Source organism: Cottoperca gobio, chromosome 19 (genome assembly GCF_900634415.1).
Source record: "Cottoperca gobio chromosome 19, fCotGob3.1, whole genome shotgun sequence".
NCBI lineage: Eukaryota > Metazoa > Chordata > Actinopteri > Perciformes > Bovichtidae > Cottoperca > Cottoperca gobio.
Window position 1 is genome coordinate 20,089,475 of NC_041373.1, and position 22,679 is coordinate 20,112,153.

Below are 22,679 nucleotides of genomic sequence, written 5' to 3' on the forward strand. Positions count from 1 at the left end.
TAAGAAATAAATATATATATTAATATAATAATGTATTTATATAGCACCTTTCAAACACAGTTGCTTTCCAATAAAAACAACACATTTAAAACACAAAGAGAACAAAATGAACTGTAAGCCAGAAACACAAATGTAGTAAAACATTCTAAAAAAGTGATTTAAAAGACCAAATTAAATAAAACTGTATGCCAGACACACATCAGTCTAAACTAGTGGGTTAACTGAGCTTTATTACATTTATTATTATCATTTTTAATGAATATGCATTATATTATAGTTACTTTTTGATGAATCAATTAAAGATTTTGTCAATATTATGATGGAAATTAGTGCATTTTTGCATAATTGTATGTAAAAAATAAATGTGCAAGCAAAGTCATTTTAATATGTAGATCAAGAAAGAGTATTTTGCAATAATCTTAAACCATATTATAAAAATGGGGTTCAAGACTAAATTGATTAAACTTCAAGTTTTTATTAAGATATATACATTTTTTAAATTTGGGATCATTACTGTTTTTAAGCATTTCCTGTTTCAGTGGACTGACGGCTTGTTTGTTGATTTATTTATATATCTAATTAACAGTTTAGCCTGAGGTCACAGAAACTACATGCAGCCTCTTAAAGGGCCAGCGCGACAAAAAGCACTTATTACTCCCGAAGCCGAGCTCCTCCCACTTTGCAATTAAATAAAACTTAGTACATAAAACAATATTAATGATGAACGATATACAAACAAATTTCCTCTCGTTTTTGATCGCATCCACGATTTATTCCCAAAGAAAAGTAGTCGTTATAAAGATTGGAATATTAAACACTATTGGTCCATTGATGTTAAGACTATAAAAACATTCTGATTGGCTCACGTGCTGCTCTGAGATGCTTTTTTGTCTTACAGCTGAACTTATTTTGATGGCATCTCTGCAGAGTGTTTGCACACAGCTGCCCTGAGTTAGAGTTTAGGGGCGTTGCCTGTGCTAATAATTAACAGTTTATTTATCTGATATCACGTAAAAACATCTTGTTAAGAAGAAAATGCACAATGCTTATTTTTGTTTTGAACAATTGCAGAATAATCCATAATTCTACTGTAGAGTATTTAATTTGACATATCTACATATCTATATATTTACTTATTCCTGCATTTTAAATATTGCACCATTATGTCTCGTGCACTTTGTTATGTCTCAGATATACTGTATGTTGCATTGTGGGGCCTGGTGTTTAGATGTTTTACACTTTAGCATTTGAATCTTGAATCTAAATCTTAAAGATACAAACGATGTTTAGTTCTAACGCAGGTTTCTTCACCTTCAGCGTAACAGCAGGTCAACAGGACGGCGAGAAGCCCGAGCCGCACTGAGAGATGTAACGTCCATCTCCCCATCTCCTTCCTGCAACACAAACAAATACGTTCACGTTTGCACAGTACAGCGACATTCCACTGGGACAAAAGACCCCCCCCTGCAGAGGAAGGTGTAGCTGGAACCACCTGTACTTTCCCTTTAGAGAAAGTGAAGAGGCTCAGACAGACACTCCCCTTCGAAGACACTCTGTACTTAAGAAAATAACATTATTATAAGTATTTTTAAAACATTGTCCCTCGTCAGTAATACCTGAATCCTGGATGGGAGGTTTACATCGAGCCATGCGGACTGTTTTGGTGCTAAATCTGAAGGATCTCCACTGAAGACAGGAGGAGCGTGAACAGACGACACTATGTTGCACGAAATGTCTCCGTAATTGTCTCGGTGGGCAGATAAAAAAAAAAGATGATTTGTGCCTCGAGAAGATTTACAACTCTAAGAAGGAATTTCTCCTCGAGGCGAGAGAATGGCCGGTCCAAGTTTAAAACACATGGGACCACATGGGAAAGGCCCCTTAGCACCTCGCTGTTAGCTGACTACAGGTGTGTGTGCATGTGTGTGTCACATAAATCACTGCCTGACATGGTCAGGGGGGAAACAGGCGAGTAGAGAAAAAGCACTTTGTTTTTTTCCCTCCTTCACACACAGAATCAGAGACACGCAGGCGTTTACAACTATAAACTGGGAGACACAAATTACAGTTTGCAAGAGACAGAAAATAGAAATGAGTCCGTGGCACATTCTTCCTGAGTTCAAAGACATAGTTCTCACAACTACCTGGAAAATCCCAGCGTTTGAAGCTAACACTACATGTCACCTTAAAAACACAAAGTTGCAGACATAAACACTTTCTCTACTGTGTTCTGGTCCAGTTCCTTTCACCTGTGTTGTGTTGTAGTCCCTGCTGTGATAAAGCCAACCATGCAGAAAAAAGAGAAACTAAGCACAAAGCTGAACCCAAATCTTTCCAGAGTCTTGATAATTATAAAACCACACAGTGAGATGTATAAAGTTGCATAACACACCCTTTTTACAGCCCTTCACCTTCGCTCAAAAGTCACACGAATGTGAAGCGGCAGAATAATCCGTATGTGTTGGAAGGCTGAGAAGAAAAGGTGAAGGGCAGTGAAAACAATGAGGAAATGTATGACTGGGATACAAAGAGATTACTGATCAAACAAACCTCTTACTGCGCTCTCGCCCAGTCCAAGTCCAGGAGTCCAACAATAAATAAGAAAAAAACTAATTCCCTTTCTGCTTTGTTTGACCCAAGAGTTCAGGGGAAAGTTTGTATCCACTTGTAAAAATGAAAATAAAAACTTCTTGTCCTAAGTTCAAAGTTTCCAAAAAGAAGACACGTTTTTCTTTTCTGTCTTTTGTGGCGTCCTTCCTGTCCGCTCGCGTCAAATATTTACTTATTTGTCCGCAGCTGAGTCGAGTGTGTGTGTGTGTCTCCGTGTGTGTGAGTTTTTAAGTGGGAGATATGAGAGAGTGAATATGAGTGTGCTGTGACTTGATCCCTCCTTTAGCTTCTGCACACCCACCCACACACACACTCTCTCCCTATCCAGGTGAGTAGCAGTGACGGAGAGGGTTAACTCCCTTCCTGTACCTCTATCTCTTCCCCACCCTGTTAGAAGTTAAAAGCTCCACACCTCTGTGTGTCAAGGCCCCCCTCCCTGCTGCATTCCACCCCAACATGAGATCACCTGTGTGGGCATGAGACTGGGGAGGCAGGCCCCTCCCTCCATGGCCTCCTCCCAGCTCTTGGGAGTGGCACACAGAGCAGAACTCTGCCTGCCGGCTATGGGAAACGTCTTTGTGACTCTTGTGATTACACAATCCTGTCCGCATACTAACGCACACATTTTATACCTGTCAAATATCTGATATGAACATTGTTGTTGGCACATGTCTTTTCTCCCTTTTCTGGGGGGGAGGGGGTAAAGTGCCTTGCAGGGTGCCTTTCTAATGAGTGGAGAATATATAATTAAGTGTCCTCTAGGGTGTCCTTCCAGTGGAGAAAACGTGATCAAGTGCCACTAGGGTGTCCTTCCAGTGGAGAAAACGTGATCAAGTGCCCACTAGGGTGTCCTTCCAGTGGAGAAAACGTGATGGGTGCCCACTAGGGTTTCATTCCAGTGGATAAAAGCGATGTAGCGCCCTGTAAGGTGTCCTTCCCGTGGAAAAAACATGATGCAGTGCTCACTAGGGTTTCCTTCCAGGGGAGAAAACGTGATCAAGTGCCCACTAGGGTTTCCCTCTAGTGGAGAAAACGTGATCAAGTGCCTACTAGGGTTTCCTTCCAGTGGAGAAAATGTGATGAGTGCCCACTAGGGTTTCATTCGAGTGGAGAAAAACGATGTAGAGCCCTGTAAGGTGTCCTTCCAGTGGAGAAAACATGATACAGTGCTCACTAGTGTGTCCTTCCAGTGGAGAAAACATAAAGAAGTGCCAAGTCTTGCCAGAAAAGAAAAGTGAAGCAGTGTCCTTTAGGGTGCCCTTCTAGTGGACAGAACAAGATGATTGCCCTCTAGCGTGTTGTCGGGTGGAGAAAACAGGAAGCAGTGCCCTCCAGGGAGCCTTTCCAGTAGACAAAACTTGATGAGGTGGCCTTTAAAGTGCACTTCCAGTAGAGAGCACACGATTCACTGGAGCGAAAAAGTCATGTTTTATGTTACAATAAACATTTGGACAAAATGATCCCGAACCCTAAGTAATTGTTTTTTTCTTAAATTTTGTTTATTGTAAAATGAAATCCCATTCAGAGACGTATTAAAAAAGGTCTTGAATCTAATTTTCCTGAAGCTGTAAGAACCCTGCAGTGACACTAATCTGGGATTCAAAGAGTTAACGTGACTCAGAGCAGAAAACAGTCTTTTCCTCCTCACAGTACACACTGGGATATCTGAGCGGGGACATACACAGTCACGCTCCTAGCAACCAGATCTGCTGTGATACAATGGCTAACTTCTCTCGAGGGGAACAAAACCTCTGCAGAAACAACTCTTCCCCCCTCGCTGGCTTTCTTGGCTGACACTTTGGCTGCCAGTCTGAACAGCCCTTTCACATGGAGGAGGAGGAGCAGCAGAAAGGGAGCGGCCCACCTACTGTATCATTTCTCTAATTTGTGCAAGAGATTTAAAACACTTTTCAGGCTCGACTTGAGCTTTCAGTAAACATAGGTTAGATGATGACTCCCAGCAGTGGCACATACATGTTACGTCTGCTGTAAAGAGAATAAAATACTTTATAATCCTATTAAATGCAACATAAAGCAACAAAATATGAAAGTAAATTAATGTTAGGCAGAAATATTGATGTTGAAATCAGATTGAAACGGCTCATTTTGTTTAATGTTGAATAAACATTATTTAATGAATAATGACTGACACTGAATCAATACTGAGGCATCCCGAATATAACCTCATTTCATTTAGAATATTTAAAGGGAAAGTTGGCAGATTGAGACAATATTGATTACATTTTGACACTTTTACAATGTGGATTAATTATTGACTTTGATTTTCAACCTCAAGCATATGGTGTTCAACTTTTGCAATCAGCACCAAATCCTATAAAATGCTTCCTGAATGAGGACTTTATGTTGAATAAACATTATTTATAATCATGACTGACACTCCTGACGCACCAACACACCTAATGGCCTCATTTAATTAAAAATAAACATATAAACTCACCCTGAGATTGCTGCATATAGAAAACTTTTCTGAAGTCTGAGTTCAACTTTTGCAATCAGTGCGTGCACCAAAAAACCCAGATTTAGGAAAATGTTGTTGTCGTTATTGCCGACACCGAGCAGAAAGTTTAGTTACACCCAGAGTACAGTAAGCAGCTGCTGCATATGTATCTCCTTTGCATAGCTAATTATAACTTACTGTGAACAAGATGCTTCTCATTAGCAGGAAAGACGCTCGACCCACGCAGGCTGTCAGGAAACAAAAACAATCAACTAAAAGAAGGAATGCAAAAGGTTGTGCAGAAGGAAAGGTCTCCGCCGTCAGCTCCACTTCAAACTGAGTGAGTCTGTGTCGAGCTCGTCGCCAATTTACATGACAAGAACTGCACTTTTTGGATCAGTGGGTTCATTCACTGCCTATAATGGCGTCTCCCCTTTTTGTTACCCACCAATAAATCTGCCAGTTTGTGGCACGGACGACATTTCAGGGTGAAAAGTGAAACGGTGAGAATAATCATGAAAACAACAATATCCCAGAATTTTACACAGAAGCAGCTTTAAAGCTTTACTCGGGTGTACATGAGAATATGTCATCCAAAGTGTTTATGTTGTTGCATTAAATAGTAGGTTTGATATAATAATATGGACTCTTTGTTCTTATTTCTTATAAGCAGTGATGGAAGAATTTGATAAGATTCCTCTACAAGTACAAGTCCTGCATTTAAAATCACACTTAAAGGCATGCAAGTATAAATCGAGAAAATATACTTAATTTTAAAAGTAAAAGTTCTCGATATGCAGTCAAATTGAAGCAGTAACATGCAAAATGTATTTATTGTTAATGTTTTTACTGTTTAAGTTCAAAGATGCATTCTATTTCATATACTAATAAATGTAGTGCAGGAAAAAGTGCAATATTTCAATACTGTAGAAAGTGCAAATCAAATTGTACTCGAGTAAATGTACTTTACAGCATGAGTCTTGCGTAAACACCGACTCAGCCTGACGACGGATGTTAGCCGAGGGGAAAGTTGTGACCTGTTCAGTACAAGCTGTACGTTGGGTGTGTCCCCAGGACTCACCTGCAAAGTGTGCACGCGCTCAGGAAGTTACACACACAAGTGAATCATCCCGATAATATTCCTGCAGACTTCCTGTGTGTGTTTCTGTATCCACACTTCTCAAACATTTCCAACACACACACACACACACACACACATACACACTTTGAGGCAAATAATTGTCATAACCACGACAACAAACGGCCTTAAAATATCTTTTTTATTACAAAACACGTATTTAAATGACCTTTTGACAAACGTACACGTCAGTTTTAGCTATCTCTCGTGCAAACTCTTCAAATGAGCGGCGGGAGAGAGAACGAAAGGTCACGTGACAAGTAAAAAATTGCGCAAAAACAGAAGCAGGATCCATATTCTGCCGTCCGGAGATGAGTTCAAACGAGGCAACGCAAACTAAAACCAACGACTAACTGTAACCGTCACAAAACGGTAAAATGTTCGTACATTACGGCACTTTTGGAATTATCGATCGTACAGAAAGATAAATCATCGCACAAATACGATAATTATTCTACATCTGGAAACACTGTAGCTCGCGTCACCGCAGCTAGTTTCCATTTAGTTACGTTATGATGCGTTCAAGCTTAATACAGGAAAAATGAGTTCTGGTTAAAGGTCAATTATAATGTTATGTGTTCAAATGTAATCTTGTAAAATGTAGTTTTTGGTGAGAGTTGTTTGAAGAGGTTTCCACAGAAATTAAAATAGATATTAGATTAATTATGAGCTCTTCCAAACAGAAACCAGTTTAAAGTAATAAAGGAGTGAGGCTGACGTACATCTGGTTTATTGTTGTTTTTACCGTAGAATTTTATTGGTATCGGCATCAACTAATTACTCCGGCCGGTTATTATTTATTCTGCTATACTGTGCAACCAAAGAACCAAACGTAAATGCCACTGAAGCGCAACATGTCAGAGTCTTGAAGAGAAACTGCAACACGTTGAGAAGCAACCGCATCAACATCGACTGTACCAAATGCACGACTACAGTAAAATGTGTGATTGAACTTTTCTCATGACCTCTGATCCAGAATGCTCCCACACTGCAGCTTTAGCGTGCTTTGTATCCCCGTCACGTGACTTGCGAGGGGAGATTTCGCCGCACACGCAAAAAACTGAATTGAATGACAGATATCTACAACATATATCCAGCAGAGATATTAAATGTAAGACGGCCCGTCAGCCATCTTCAAAATGCCAGTAACTTCCCTGGGATACAGCGTTGGGTTTACATACAGTCAGAACACGAGGAAGTCATCTTCGCATATTTTTGGTGTTTAGTTAAAAGACTGCGCCCACGTTCACCATCGTACAGAGTGAAAGGTTAGGACAAGATATTTGCATCTTGTAACAGAAACAAGTCGTCGACATTTTTAAAATAATTCAACGGGGAACTTTGTCCTACTCACTCGTCAACTTCAACCCAGAGTGGAGCTTCAGAAGAACGCCGACCTCTAACGCACCGGAGATCTACAGATGTGGTGTCAAAAATACCACCTGGACCACACATGGAGAGAAAAGAGTGTGTGTGTGTGTGTGTGAGAACCAGAGAGATCCTTCAGACTTGTTCTCAATAGAAGATGAGTTTCCTTTCATTTCCATTGGGAAGTTTTCACGATACCAGAACTTGAGTAGTCGACACCAATAACAGTGAAATTCCATGATTCTCAAATGTACTGCAACCGTTTATGTTCAGACGTTAAACAGGTTATAACTCACTTTAATATCTGTTTTATATGCTGTGAAAACTAATTTCACAAGATTACATTTGAACACATCATAATAACGTTTTACTTTACCTTCGCTTAATACACATTTTTACGGAGTTGAGCCTGAACGCACCTTAATACAAATCGATAACAACTCTGATAGCGGCTGCTAACAGCTAACGTTAACTAGCTCTAATACAGATCGGTGTTTACACTGTAGTTCGTCTCCTGGACGATAATAGATTCAAAAGATAAAATGTATTTTGCATTAAATTGGGTCTTCAGAGTCAGAAACACTTTGTGGAAATCACAAAAACAGACAATATTCCAGCTGAAAAGGCAACATTCGATCCATTTATTCACCTTATCATACATTATGTACAAGTGTAAAAAAAGTCTCACCTTCAGGTCGGTCAATGTCAACGGTGGAAAACAAATGCTTGAGAAAATTATGCACAAGTCGAGTTTTAACGCACAAAACTGCTAAAGGAGGCTTGAAGACGCTGAACCAAAACTATGGATAGAAAAATAAACACTTCCAGATATTTCTCAGCTCTTGTTCTCTACAACGGTTTCATACTAACAACTGTTGCAAACATACAAAAACGCATGCATCACACTTTTCAGAGGATCGATATCAGTGTTTTATCCCAGACTGTGGATTTGGCTTCACGGTGCAGATCCCAGAGAGCGTCGGATGCGTCGTTGGTTTAAAAGTACGAGTGTCCATCGGTGGATTTGCCCTCTTCCTGCTTCTGCTCACATAAATAATGAGCACAGGACAACACAGGTCTTCCAGCTTCCTGTCACTCTTATAGTCAAATCACTGCTTTGCCTTCTTTAGGATGGTGCCCACTGCGGAGATGACCGTGGTCTTGGTGCCGCTGGCGGTGGTTGTCACGGAGACGACAGCAGGCAGGCTCGAGTTGGTGGTGATGACGGTGGGCTGGGCGAGGGTCACGGGGATCGCAGAGTCCCATTTGCTTTTCCTCTTCTGGGCCTCTGCTGAACAAACAGGAGAGGAGCGATTAACGTGAGCTCAGGATGCAACAGAACTATCAGAACAATAACGTGAGACCAGAGGTCTCCTCTTCTCTCCGATTCAAAGTTAAACATCAGTTTCTCCTTCTCTGAAAGGTTCTTAATCTGACTGTTGTGGTGGAGGACGCTACCTGTGGCCGTGGTGGTGCTGTTGCTGCTGGCGGTGGAGGCTGCCGTGCTGGAGGGGTTGGTGCCCTTCTTCGTCCCCGTGACAAACTCAATCTGTGAAACACACAAAACAGCAGAAAAGTGCTGTTTGATGTGCAAATGTTTTTAACCAACAAAGACAAGTGCCTAACTGAAGGTGAGGGGATCAACATTATTACTCCTCTTAGGTTAAAGGGATAGTTCAGATGTTTTCAATGAGGTGCTTCTCCATAGTCGGTGTATTACCTACAGTTTGTAGAAACAGACAGGAGTACCAGCAGGAAGCTAATATATATATTTTAGACACCTAAAAAAAACAAAGAATCAATATTTTCACTGCTTTATGTCTTCTTTCTTCAAAGCCACCAGACTCCATTGACAAAACCACTAATTTTACCTCACAGAACACGTCAGCAGCCGGTCTATCGCTGATTTGATCGCTTAAGTTAGTTTGTGTTATTGTGTGACTTTGGTGTTTTAAAGGGTTAGTTCAGATTCACTAAAGTCACACAATGACACTAACTAGTCGATGGAGGCAGCTGCAGACCGGCAACTAACGTGTTCTGTGAGGTAAAAATACTGTTTTTGTCAATGGAGTCTGGTGTCTTTGAAGAGAGCATACACAGACGAGGTAGTGTACACGTCAGCTGTTTTTTTAGGTGTCTAAAATAAAATCTGTTTCTACAAACTGCATCTGCTTATTATGGAGAGGTACCTCACATAACCCCACTTCAAAACACCCAAACTATCCCTTTAACTCCGCTGTAGCCTGCATACAACTGACATTTCACAGGAGAGAATAATAAATCAGATCCTGAAGCGTACATGTTCATTCAAGTCCAGTTTGTAACTTAGGTGCAGCTGCATGCATCACCTCTGAATGATTATTCAGCAGGAACTAGCAGAAAGCAGAAAACAGCTGGCAAAGAAGGACAAACTCAGGTCTTTTTAAGGTGTACTGAAGATGTGAAAGACACGTACAGGCACGGCTCAGCTGCACTGGGCCGGGCCTGAGCTGCAGTTACCAGAGATTTCTGCTTGTGTCTGACGGAAAGTAAAAATGAACTGCAGCTGGTGGAGACTTGCTCCTGACGCAGACAGAACTCACAAATCCTCTTGTTGTTGTTGTGTTGTTGTTGTTAGACTCACCTTGGTCCGCTCCTTCTTGGCTTTCTCCAGTTTGTCCATCTCCACTTTCTGGGCTTTGGCTGCAAAGATAAGACACAAACATGATGAGTGCTAGTTAAGGTATGCTCACACAAAGCTGTGAAGAAGAAGGAGAAGAAGAAGAAGAAGAAGAAGAAGAAGAAGAAGAAGAAGAAGAAGAAGAAGAAGAAGAAGGAGCAGAAGAAGAAGAAGAAGGAGCAGAAGAAGAAGGAGAAGAAGAAGAAGAAGGAGAAGAAGGAGCAGAAGAAGGAGAAGAAGAAGGAGCAGAAGAAGGAGAAGAAGGAGCAGAAGAAGAAGGAGAAGAAGAAGAAGAAGAAGAAGGAGAAGAAGGAGAAGAAGAAGAAGAAGAAGAGAAGAAGAAGAAGAAGAAGAAGAAGAAGAAGAAGAAGGAGAAGCAGAAGCAGAAGAAGGAGCAGAAGAAGAAGGAGAAGAAGAAGAAGAAGGAGAAGAAGGAGCAGAAGAAGGAGAAGGAGAAGAAGGAGAAGGAGAAGGAGCATCAGCTTACCCAGAGATTCGTAGTACGAGTCCTCGGACCAGCCATGGGGATCAAACATATCTTTTGGGTAGTTTGTTCCCAGTTCGTCGATACTGCAGAACTGAATGAGTTTCTCGTAAATACTAGACAGAAAAACAAAGAAACGGTCGTTCATTGTCGTTCTATAAATCTAAATCTATATTCTGTGTGCAATAACTTGAGTTCAACTATTCATCTTATTCATCATATGTCCTTCTCTTTACTTCCTCTTGTTGTCGTCCCTTTGCTTGTGCAACACTGCACATTTCCCCGTTGTGGGACTAATAAAGAACCATCTTATCATCTGACAGAACACAATGTGTGTGTTGGGTTTGTTGGATTGCATACTTCAGCTGAGCCCACGCAAACACTGAAGGTTGTATGAAGGTCAAACCAGAACGTCCCGTTGGGATTAAAAATAAAATGAAAGTTCAATCAATTGGACTGTTGGTCTTTTTATTGAAATGGAAATGCACCGGCCATTTTATGTTTCAGCAAAACAGCGCAATGGATTCAGTCTTCATTTATCAAAAATAATTCTAACTAGATTGAGGACTGCGTTTTCACTTTGCATACTGAACCTCAACGTTCATATTCACTGTCACATCCCGAGTAATAAATACTACGTCACCGACCATCTGGCACAAAGACAAGACTATCATTTACATGTAGATACGCAGGTTTTTTTATGTTTCAAAAATGGCCGTCGAGTAACGAAGGTCTTTGGAAAACTATTTCACAAAGACTCTTTCATAATATGTTCGTAAGAGATTATACGGCGTCGCAATCCGGCCGTCCACCTCATAACCACGCCGATGTTCTTGGCGTCGGAGTTTGCTCGGGCTGCATACCTTGGGTTTCTGAATTCTTTCTTTTTCTGGATGTGGCTGTTTGTGTCAAAGTCTCCCTGGAGCTTCCTCTCGTACAGCTTGTGGATCTTGTCCTGTTACAAAACAGAAACAAACAAGGTCAACAAATCTTCCTGCACGTCTGGCAGGACACACACGGTCAAAGTCTGCACATAAACCAAACCTCCAGACGCTCGGCGCTGCTGGAGCCGTTTGTAAAGTTTCTGATACATTTGGGAAATATTTGACATCCAGGTTCAACTGAGCCGCACAGCGCCGCGGGTGAGACACGATGGCCAACATGGGGAAAGGAGCGCTGCTAAAAGGAGAATTATCTGCCAACTTAGACGGTGAAACATTACAAATACATAATTAAATGATCGACATGATGAAGTTTTAACCTCACACTCGGGGCAGGATTGCAAACGGCATTTTTGAAACTGTATTCGTTCCAATCAACCGTCAGAAGCGTCTTATAAGGACACGTGTTCTTCCTTGACCTGCGGGCAGAGATATCCAGGCTGTTCTGGGGAAAGTGAATCATGAGAGGTCGGGGAGTGCCAGCCCGGCGGGGATATTTCATGCACTTACTAAGACACTTACTAAGTCAGCTGTGTGTCCTGACCTGCCTTTGGCTCCCTCACAGCACAAACCTTATTGCACTGAATGCACAGCAGCAAAGGCAGAACGAGAGAAGCTACACTGATAGAAGATGACACCGTGTGCAGGTTTAATTACAGGGGCGAGTCTCGGGATCTATGTAGCCACCAGAATGTATTTCCAACCCCAGAGGAAGAGAGGGAAACTTCAGAATTATTCAGTTGGCGTGGAGAACGCGTTGTTTTGACTAGTCTGTGGAAAACTCTTCAACTCTTTACTCTGAAACTTGTGCATGCCAAAAGGGAGACGGTGTGTCTGCTGGTGAACAGTTTACCACGAGGAAAGTGTTTCTCCAGCACACACACCTGCAGACGTGTTAAAACAATCACGTCTCTTCAGCAGACTTCACTGTGGCTGCAGTGCTGATATAAAACCTTTTCCCCCTGGGGAGGTACACAACTGAAACTTAATGCTGGTCCAACAAAACAAACATGTATTTGAATGTATTGTTAATAAAATGGTACTAGCATAAATCATAATAAAAGATTGTGCAACTTAAGAGCATTTATAAAACAAATAGTAATTTATATTATATTTATTAAAGAAAGATAATTGCAAAACATTGAAAAGCTTTGCATTGAATAATAATAATAAAAACGTTTCAACACAAAGTTAAATGGTTAAATAGTCGTAGAGCAGTGGAGGTGCGTCTACCTGTAGTTGGCTCGAGCAGCGTCCGGGGGGCTCGGGGGGGATCCTGATGGCGTTGGGGGACATGTTCCTCACTTTCTCCGAGAACAGAGCTGACGGAAACATGAGCAAACATTTCACTTCAATAAACACTGAGCAGATAGTGAGAAACAAATCTGTGTTGAAGTCGGGACGAGCCGTTAACGTTAGCTGTTAGCTGTATAATTATATATATATATATAGAAGGAGATATATATATATATATATATATATATATATATATATATATATATATATATCTCCTTCTATCTATATATATATATATATATATATATATATATATATATATATATATATATATATATATATATATATATATATATATATATATATCTCCTTCTATCTATCTATATATATATATATATATATATATATATATATATATATATATATATATATATATATATATATATATATATATATATATATATAGATAGAAGGAGATATATATATATATATATATATATATATATATATATATAGATAGAAGGAGATATATATATATATATATATCTCCTTCTATCTATATATATATATATAGAAGGAGATATATATATAGATAGAAGGAGATATATATATATATATATATATATATAGGAGATATATATATATATATAGGAGATATATATATATATATTATATATATATATATATATATATATATATATATATATATATATATATATATATATATATATATATATATATATAGAAGGAGATATATATATATATATATATATATATATATATCTCCTTCTATCTATATATATATATATATATATATATATATATATATATATATATATATAGATAGAAGGAGATATATATATATATATATATATATATATATATCTCCTTCTATCTATATATATATATATATATATATATATATATATATATATATATAGATAGAAGGAGATATATATATATATATGTATAAATTGATGGAGGATTGTGATTGGTGGTTCGCTGTGTCTGCAAGAAGCCTTAGATCAGAGTAAATGTTCTATCAGACAGACTTCTTGTCGATCAATCACAGAAAATGTTCCTTTTGTCAAGCAGCAGAAAGGTTTCAGCCCGACGTGTTCATTTTAGAAATGCACTTGGAACAAATAATCAAACAAAGGCCTGCGTGAGACGCAAACACTGCTGCTGAGCTGCTGAGCATCGTGCTCGTGGTTTTATAGGGGTGTGTGGTATGAGGAGTGCACGTCCCGGGCAGGGAGTGGCTGTTGTTGGGGCTTGTAAGGAGAAGGGAGGCCCCCCCTCCCTCCCTTTGGACCCCTCCCTTGTTTTGCTCCTCTTCTTTCTCTGACTGCAGGCCAGGCATACTTCAGTGTCACTTCACATCCCAATCAGACAGATAGTCTGTTACAGTCCTTCAGCGCCGCCAATCACGCTCTGGATAAGTGCTGCAAGCTTCTACGCAGATCGTCGACAAGTAGAAACTTGACGGGACGCTAGAAGATAATTTTCTGAAGTGTCTTTCAGACTTACAACACACAAGAGCCAAAGTCCACTCACACTCGTACAGTGGGGAGTATGCAACCGTCTGCACATTTAAAAATGACAAATAAACTTTGCAGTCAAGTAAAACAAGTTAGATTCTGGATAAATACTAGCATGTAAACAAATCGGATCACTTTATTTAGCATCCATAGAAAAGGTTAAGTTGGAATCAAAATGAGTTCAACCAGGTTGAAGGAATAGCGTCCCTGTAACCGCAGCCTACAGATCTGTTGATGATCTCGCTGCTCCACAGAGACGGGACTGTGCCACAGCTGAACTTCGAAGGCTGTGTGTGCAGACGGACACACTCTTTCCAGAAGTCCCACCCTTCAGTCTCTTTACGTTGCCCTGAGTTTGCTGCTCATGTGGGACCACAGAGATACTGACACCCTGACCTCCCTAAAGTCTGGAAAGTTCAGAGGAGGAGACCCCCAAACCCCCCCCCCAGGGCGTTGCCTTTGTCAAGCATGCATGTGTGCAGGTTCACACACATTTTTTGACAGCAAAAAAAAAAAAAAAGAGCAGGTATGCAGTTGCTTGAAGATACATGGTTCCCTGAATGCAACTAGTTTGAACACCAAGTATTTTAAACACACAACATACTGTAGCCTCCAACAATAAAACTAAACCTGACACGGCAAGTCTGCTGAGTCACAGGCGTTCGGTGGTAGCTTGGTATGTCACAATAACTCACAGTAACACCGTGTAGCTGCACCAAGCTGGACAAATGTAGTACAAATGGGGGGAAACTTGATTTAACATTATCGATATTAACATCCGACTTTAGACGACTGAGGGGACATTGGAGAATCCATTGGTTCGTCGCTGCAGACGTTATTATGTTTAAATGTTACTTGTTACACTGGAAATATCGTCCGACACGGTAACACTGCACGGGGTGTGGGACAGGGTCGGTACAGGTACAAGAGTAAAGTCTTTTTACATTTATTTATTTCAAGTTTTTCAAATGTTATAAACTAAAGTTTTTTTCCCTTTTATTTATTTTATGTATTTATTTCTTTGTTTTCCTCTTAATTATTTGTATTTAATGTATTTATTCTTTGTTTTCTTTCTTCCATTTTAAAATTCTGGTTTGTAAGAAGAGAACAAGAACTAAATAATCATGTCGCCTCTGCAGTACCAAAGGAAGTGAGAATAAAACCCGGCGTGTGTAATAAATATCCTCACTTAGAATTCAGGAATATGCTCATATAACAGCAGTACTGTCAGGAGAGAGACAATATTCTGCCATCTGTCCTCCCCGAAAAACAGAAAGTCACAATCTGTTTCGGACAATGTCCGTCCCTTCAGCGAGCGGACAAAGAGCCGTCTTCAGCTGCTGACCCACTGTGACATTTACCGACAGACAAAACAGAGAGTAATGTCAAGTGTCCGGGCTGTGAGTCACACTCTGGCACTCTCGTGGTGATGCTGGCTGTTGCTCTGCTGCATTTCCCTTTCCTGTGAGACTTCTTTAATGTCTGCAACATGTGACAGTAAATCTGTGGGCAGAAGGAGCCACACGCTTCCCCCAGCTCCTGCTGCATTAGTATGTTCTTCACTTTAAAGTTGCAGCTGGTAAACAAAGAGCTTCTTCTTCTTCTTCTTCTTCTTCTTCTCATGCAGCTACTTGTGTAAACAAACAGTGTGAACCGTTAGTGCTAAAGGTTTCTGATGTTTATCAGGCTGTTGTGTGAAAAGCCGCTCCCTGCATCGCTCACATCCTGTCTGCTGCTCACAGCACACCTGTGCAGGTGGGACATTACTCACTAACCAGCTCTCTGGGTCATAACCCGTCACTCGGTGGACAAAGAGGCCGATTCATTTACTGCACCAACACCCAACGGACACACGTTGGAGTCTTACAGCGTCTCCTACTTTACGTGTTTATTCTACATGCACAGACATCATCACGACTAAAGAGGCTGCAGCTCTCTTAGCGCTGAACTTCTCAGGGAACTTGGGGCTGTGTTCTGCTGCACAATTGTTCAGACTTGTTAGTCGCTGATATAAAAAGACAGGGTTCCTACAGCTGGAGGAAAGAGAGACTTTAATACCGTTTTAATGCCATTTTGCAGTAAACTTTAATCAATTATCAATTTTACGTGAATGTCTTCCGCGATCAGAAGACGTCACGACAGTGAGGCTCGTTGACGTGTTGGTAATAGTTTCTGGACAGTAATGGCGCTCTACAGCAGAGTAATACGAGACGTGAGGCTTTGGACAGAATAGTACTTGTTGGTAGAAACATTCACTGTCGGTTTTGGTCTTTTGTTTATGGGATGTATTGACAACACGCCGCATCCTTCAAGAGTCGGTCAAATGTCCGTGTGTGTGTTTTTGTTTGCGTGTACTCACCAACAAGCTCATTGGGGTCTTTTCTTTCTACTTCTGAGATCTGTAAAACAAGAAAGAGAAACAGGAGATGTAGCTCCGCTTTTAAAAACATTTAATCACGCACATCCCGATTACCAAGACCCAAATTGAAGGATTTAGGATTCGGGACAATTCTGTCCAGATGTTGGTTTTGAGACTCACTCTTTGCCTTCAGCGAAAGATCGATGGCAGATCCTGCATAAACCCACCGTTATTAAATAACCAAACTACAAATGAGCGTGTCCGTCTCTTATGATTATAAACAAAATATGAATATTTACAAAAAAGATGTTTCAACTAGTTTGAGATTTTAAATTGCAACGTCAGAGAAAAACTATTGATCAAATCCTTCTTCCTGTAGCGTCTCAAAGACATTTTAATACCAATTAAAGCCTTATTTTGTTAGATGATTGATTTCAATGCCTTTAAAAGACTTTTTAAGGATCCACAGAACTTTGTTTTAGCAGCAACCAGAGAATGCCTGAGTTCTTGCACAGCCTCTAAAATATGCAGCTTGTTGTGCCAGCTGTGGGCACAACACAGGTTCAGCAGAGGAACAGTGCTGGTATTCACAGGCATCATGTCGTCACCTCGCAAGTGCACGGGAACATCAAAGAACTGTCAAATCACGAGGAGGAGGAGGAGGAGGAGGAGGAGGAGGAAGAGGAGGGGAGGACAGAAAGATATGGAAGCACAGCAGAGCCCGCTGGCATTGATCCAGAAACGTAAATAAATGGCTGTTTGAGACGGAGCCAATAAAACACGCTTCAGTTCATTGATCCACATCTGAAGCTTCGTGATCATTTGGTCAGAGGTCACCTGTAGCTATAAAGCTGCAGCTGGTACGATTGAGGTTCATCTGAATAAATATATTGGGTCTGTTATTACAGAATGTAAGAGTGAGCACTGCGGTGCTGCACAGACTTCGTAAAGACAAACTTCTACGTTTGGTACAGATCCTCAGCAAACACAACGCAACGGCAATATCAGTCAGAAGAAATTGCAATTCCAAAAGGCCTGTTACCTAGTCCATTTACCACATCAGGAATATTTGTGTTAAATGCATTACAAGTGTTCTGGGATCAGCTTACAAGAAGCTTCGGTCGTAGTTTTTGATCCACGACAAAAGCAACAGATTAAGTCCTTCTCCATTTAGCCTAAAATCCTATAAATGAATTTGAGACCAAACTTTTTCCTAATTCTGAAACTATAAAGCCACCACGCGTTAGTCCGGCTGGGTGTTACACGACACACGTGTTGATATTTAAACGGTGGCTCAGTCGGTCGTGATTTGTGGAGGAAAAGCAGACGTGTTACTCAAACAAGTCTTCACATTTGATCCTCTGCGTGAATAAACACAACACGATGACACTTCCCTCGACCACTACACGGACACACGCGTCACAAAGACGAGCCGGCTTCAGCCCGCAGCAGTCCCCCAACATAAATGTTCAAACTTAAATTAAGCCAATAAATATCTTCAAACACTCCATGAATAATATATGTGCAGCAAAGCTCTTTCCTGAAGTACCCGGGCAAAGGGCCGCGGCAATCTCTCTGAGGATTCAAGCGCTCTGGTTGAATAATGTTCTCGTCTCGTATGAATGAGCACAAGTTGCAGTTCAGGAACTATTAACAGGTCACTCTAAGAATTACGGCCAACGAGCTGCTGGTGAATGTTTACATCATAATTATTGAGGATTCCCAAACCGTCTTTTCAGGCACAAAACAAAACAACGAAATCACTCACACTCACACACACACACACACACACACACACTAGGGTGGTGTGCAGGTCAAAGTTCAAGTCGCTAAACTGGTCTTATTGTTTGTTATTTAATATTTGAGCGTTCATCTGACTTACATGAACCAACAGCGCCATCTAGTGACCATGCTCCATCATAGAAATGATTTTAAAGCTCTCAAAGGTTTAGTTCCGACCTACGTCAGATTCCCTGTCGGCGTTCCTTCTCAAGCCTGCTTTGTTCAGCTGTGCTCCCAAACAGCCTACCCAAAGATATTAGAGCGGCAGGCTGTTTAAACAACACTTTAAAACATCCATTTAAACACGCTTAATACATACAATAATGTTTCACACGGAGGCCATCGTGCTGTTTCATGACTTTAAATGTCTTTTTATCGGCTCATTTAAAAGACTTTTTTAATGCCTTTAACTTTTATTTTATGATCTTTAAATAATATTATTATTATTATTATTATTATTATTATTATTATTATTATTATTGGCAATATCCTTTTTTAAGTTTGTCACAAAACAAATATCCAAATCCAATCCATGTTCAAATACCTCGACATCCTCTGCGTCCCTCCCCTCGTCCGATTCTTCCAGTTCCTATAAAAACAAGAATGCAGAAAGTTAACGTCGTACGACGAGAGCAGGAGCGGAACCAGAACCAGAACCAGAACCAGGCGGCAGCACAGAGACCCAGCAATAGACTGTGAAACTGTGCGGCCCGTATCATTTTACAGATCAGCAAAAAGAGAAAGAAGAATTTAATAAAGTCAGTTTAATCCGTCAAATTCTAAATGAATCCTCATCTACAGCAGTTATTTGCATAAAAACACACAATTCAAATGATTAAGAAATTAAAACAATATTTGTATTTAAACATTTGCTTTGATTTAAATAAATAATAATAGCAGTTTTATTATAATAATAACTTTTATTTACATATTGTAAGCTGCTTAAAGCGAGTTTTAAGAACTTAAACAGCTCATAATTCCCTCTAACATCTATTTTTTATTGCTGTGAAAACATCTCACATGGATTTATTAAAGTTTCTCACCAAAAACTACATTTTACAAGATTACATTTGAACACATCATGATAGTATTATAATATATTTATTTTTTTAATTAGAAAAACACCTTGAATGAGATAATGGTAGGGGAAACGCTGCATGACAGGACGTCCTTTTTATCTCAGTGTGTTTTGTTATGCGTTATTTGCTGCTCATTGTATTTGGGATTGTGTAAATGTTACGTGGGATCACCCAACATGTGATCATGCATCTTCTATATTCATCATAGACTCAATAAAAACCAATCAATCACTGTCAAAACCAAACAAGCATTGGAGCGATCTTCTCAGTTCAGTGACGACTCACATTAGATGCCGTCATAAACATCCCGTCACCACACCCAGTGCGCCGCTGTTTCTGTCAGACGAGCGTCATCCAACTGAACGATCAGTAGAAAGAAAGAAACTTCAAATACTGACCGAGTTGCTCTCTCTGCTTTCTTCATCTCCAGACACTTTGTCATCGGCATCCTCAGTTCGGTTCAGGTCATCGTCCCCATAGCTGTACACCAGACCACCTACCAGACCACCTACACGCCCCCCTGTATAGACAGGAAGAGACAGAGAGGCACAGGTCACCACGCCGAACACTGCAAGAGGCCATCGGCATCACTGGCAGCTTGCATTGAAACGAGAGGGAATGAAAGTCTTGGTTCACATCAGCTTAAACCCTCGGACCAGCCGACAATATCGTCTTTCAGAAGCTGAAGCGAAGATATTGGTATCATACCAAACCCTAACCAAATCACAGCACAGGTTTTTCTCTTGGTGTCATATTGGACAGACATTTGACCATTTTCTATCAAATCATGAAAAATGATTAAAAATCAAAACAAATGGCATCAACACAAACATTGCAGCAACAACTTATGAGACACAATAGAGCATGATGATCATATACTTCTATCATAATACACTTTAAACTTTCAACATTTAAATAACCAAAATACGATGTTTATTACAGATGTATGACTAGAAGTTGACACACAGGGCTAAGCTGCAGTTCACATTATTCTTCAGGCTCTCCTAAGATGGTGAACACACACACACACACACACACACACACACACACACACACACACACACACACACACACTACATACACACACACACACACACACACACACACACACACTACACACACACATTACATTAATAAGTGAAACTACAGTGAAACTAAAGACCTCAGCTGTTGCGACCTTTTATTTAACATTAAGTGAATATCGTTTTCAGTAAAAGACAAACATAAACAAACACTGACGACCCCTCTGAAGTAACCTTAGAATCCTAAACTTTCTAGATTCGTGATTTTTACAACAAAGTCTTCTCGAAACTAACGTTAGCTAATTTAGCTTCAAGCTAACATTAGCTGCCAAACGTAAACGCGGGGTAAGATTCGCACAACGTTAGAAGCCAGCAAACACAGAACCAACGAAACTACTAAATTAGTTTTACCGGTCTCTTCTGGTTCTGGTTCGGGGTCAGAGTCAGGCTCGGAATCGTCTCCATAGTCTGCCAAAGAGGAAAGCAAAACACTCTTTTTACCGCTCGCCATTGCTGTGTGCGTCGCATAAACTGTCGAAGAGTGATAACGTCAGTGAAAATGTGTGACGTAAGCACCGGCGTGGCGCAGCGCTGGGAGATGTAGTTCTTATGTTTATTTGGCAACGCTGAACGCCTACAGTTTGTGGGTTAACAAAGTGCAGTGTTCATATTAACACAACATAAACATATGAAATCCACATCTAGGAGTTCAGTTTTAGTAACTTTGTCTATTTGTGTTTCTCCTAAATTCCCCAACATACATTACATAATGCCTGATTTGCATATGTAAACATTACATTTCAGAAAACTTGTAATACAAAATAATTATTGCATGAATGTCAGTAATGAACTGGGGAAGTTTCATGGCGTTCGGCCATGTTCTTTCAAAGAGACAATTGATGATGGACTCGGGGTTTGGTCACATTCACTGTCCGGGAAACTATCTTCTGCCAAATACCTTGACAGACATTTTGTTTATTGCTTTCTGTGCCTTCACGCACAAAGGACATGGAAACCAGCAAAGAAATTACAAAACATAGACAACAAACAAGACAAAAGTTGCAAAACTATGCTGGAGAAAAATGGACAGAGACTTGATTGAAAACAGACATGTGCTCAGAATTCAGAGCAGCTTCGCTCAGCACAGGGAAAAATGTCAAGTTTAGCAATTCAAATGGTTTTCATGATGAAAGCAATGTGTGTTACGTACCCTCCACACATGTAGTGTGAGTTAATGCATGGGCTGTTTGAAGCTAATTAAACGGCTGTGGTGAGAGCTAAGTGTGTGGGAAACATGCAACTATGACATAAGAATATTTATAAAGGATTAGGAAAAAAAAGCATAGTAATATACATTTCTTTGATCTATTTAATAATAATAATAATAATAATAATAATAATAATAATTAGTATTATTATTATTATTATTATTAATAATAATAATATCATTAATATGATTAAAATTATTAAAATTATTAAATTATTAAATTATTAAAATTATTAAAATTATTAAAATTATTAAAATTATTAATTATTATTATTATTAATGATAATAATAATAAAATTAATATTAATATTATTATTAATATTAATATTATTCCTATTATTATCATCACCACTAACACCATTTGTATTACTGTTATTATATGCTTTTATTTTCCTGGCTATTTTTGTCATGTCTGTACATTTTATTGCATATTTTGTCATTTTTAAATTAGTTGTTTCTTATATGTGAGAATGTCCTGCTTTTGTCTGTTTTACTTATCTTGTGATAAAAAATGAAAACACATTAATCTTTTTATTTACAGAAAATCTGAATGTGAGAAACCACCCTAAAGTAAAAATATAAAATAATAATAGAATGTATTTTCAACAAAACATTTTTATAATGATTATCAATGAGAAAAGTGATGCTTTCAAACACCCTGTATATATATTTTGTATTATTTTAACACAATGAAAATATTAAAAATGGCATTATCTCCAGAAACAATAGGTGCAA

General features: G+C 39.5%; 2 protein-coding genes across 5 annotated transcripts in view; both read right to left on the minus strand.

The window, feature by feature from the left end:
• Positions 1–5,361, minus strand: part of itgb4 (integrin, beta 4) — a 33,519-nt gene extending 28,158 nt beyond the window's left edge. Inside the window, 2 exon segments of the mRNA XM_029456944.1 lie at positions 1,312–1,394; positions 5,267–5,361. Of these exon segments, the coding sequence (XP_029312804.1) occupies positions 1,312–1,387 (76 nt within the window). The 5' untranslated portion in view covers positions 1,388–1,394; positions 5,267–5,361.
• Positions 5,362–8,192: 2,831 nt separating this feature from the next.
• sap30bp (SAP30 binding protein) lies at positions 8,193–21,245 on the minus strand. 4 transcript variants are annotated; one of them, XM_029456938.1, is made up of 10 exons: positions 21,089–21,245; positions 20,054–20,175; positions 19,121–19,165; positions 16,795–16,834; positions 12,892–12,980; positions 11,581–11,672; positions 10,721–10,833; positions 10,198–10,256; positions 9,033–9,123; positions 8,193–8,862 (listed from the first exon to the last, which is right to left on the minus strand). In XM_029456938.1, the coding sequence occupies exons 1-10, from the start codon at positions 21,186–21,188 to the stop codon at positions 8,684–8,686; spliced, it is 930 nt and encodes a 309-aa protein (XP_029312798.1). In that variant the 5' UTR covers positions 21,189–21,245; the 3' UTR covers positions 8,193–8,683. The 4 variants fall into 4 exon arrangements, with proteins under 4 accessions (XP_029312798.1, XP_029312797.1, XP_029312796.1 ...); XM_029456937.1 differs by having other exon boundaries at positions 8,193–8,865; XM_029456936.1 differs by having other exon boundaries at positions 9,033–9,153.
• Between the last annotated feature and the right edge of the window lie 1,434 nt (positions 21,246–22,679).

Bases quoted from the DNA above. Each gene is read 5' to 3' on its own strand.
- sap30bp (XM_029456935.1), bottom strand. From the start codon at position 21,188: ATGGCGAGCGGTAAAAAGAGTGTTTTGCTTTCCTCTTTGGCAGACTAT. The intron at 16,835-19,120 runs GTATTTGAACAT...CTTGTTTTACAG, and splicing joins GGGACGCAGAGGATGTCGAG to ATCTCAGAAGTAGAAAGAAA. The intron at 10,257-10,720 runs GTAAGCTGATGC...TTATCTTTGCAG, and splicing joins CTCGTACTACGAATCTCTGG to CCAAAGCCCAGAAAGTGGAG.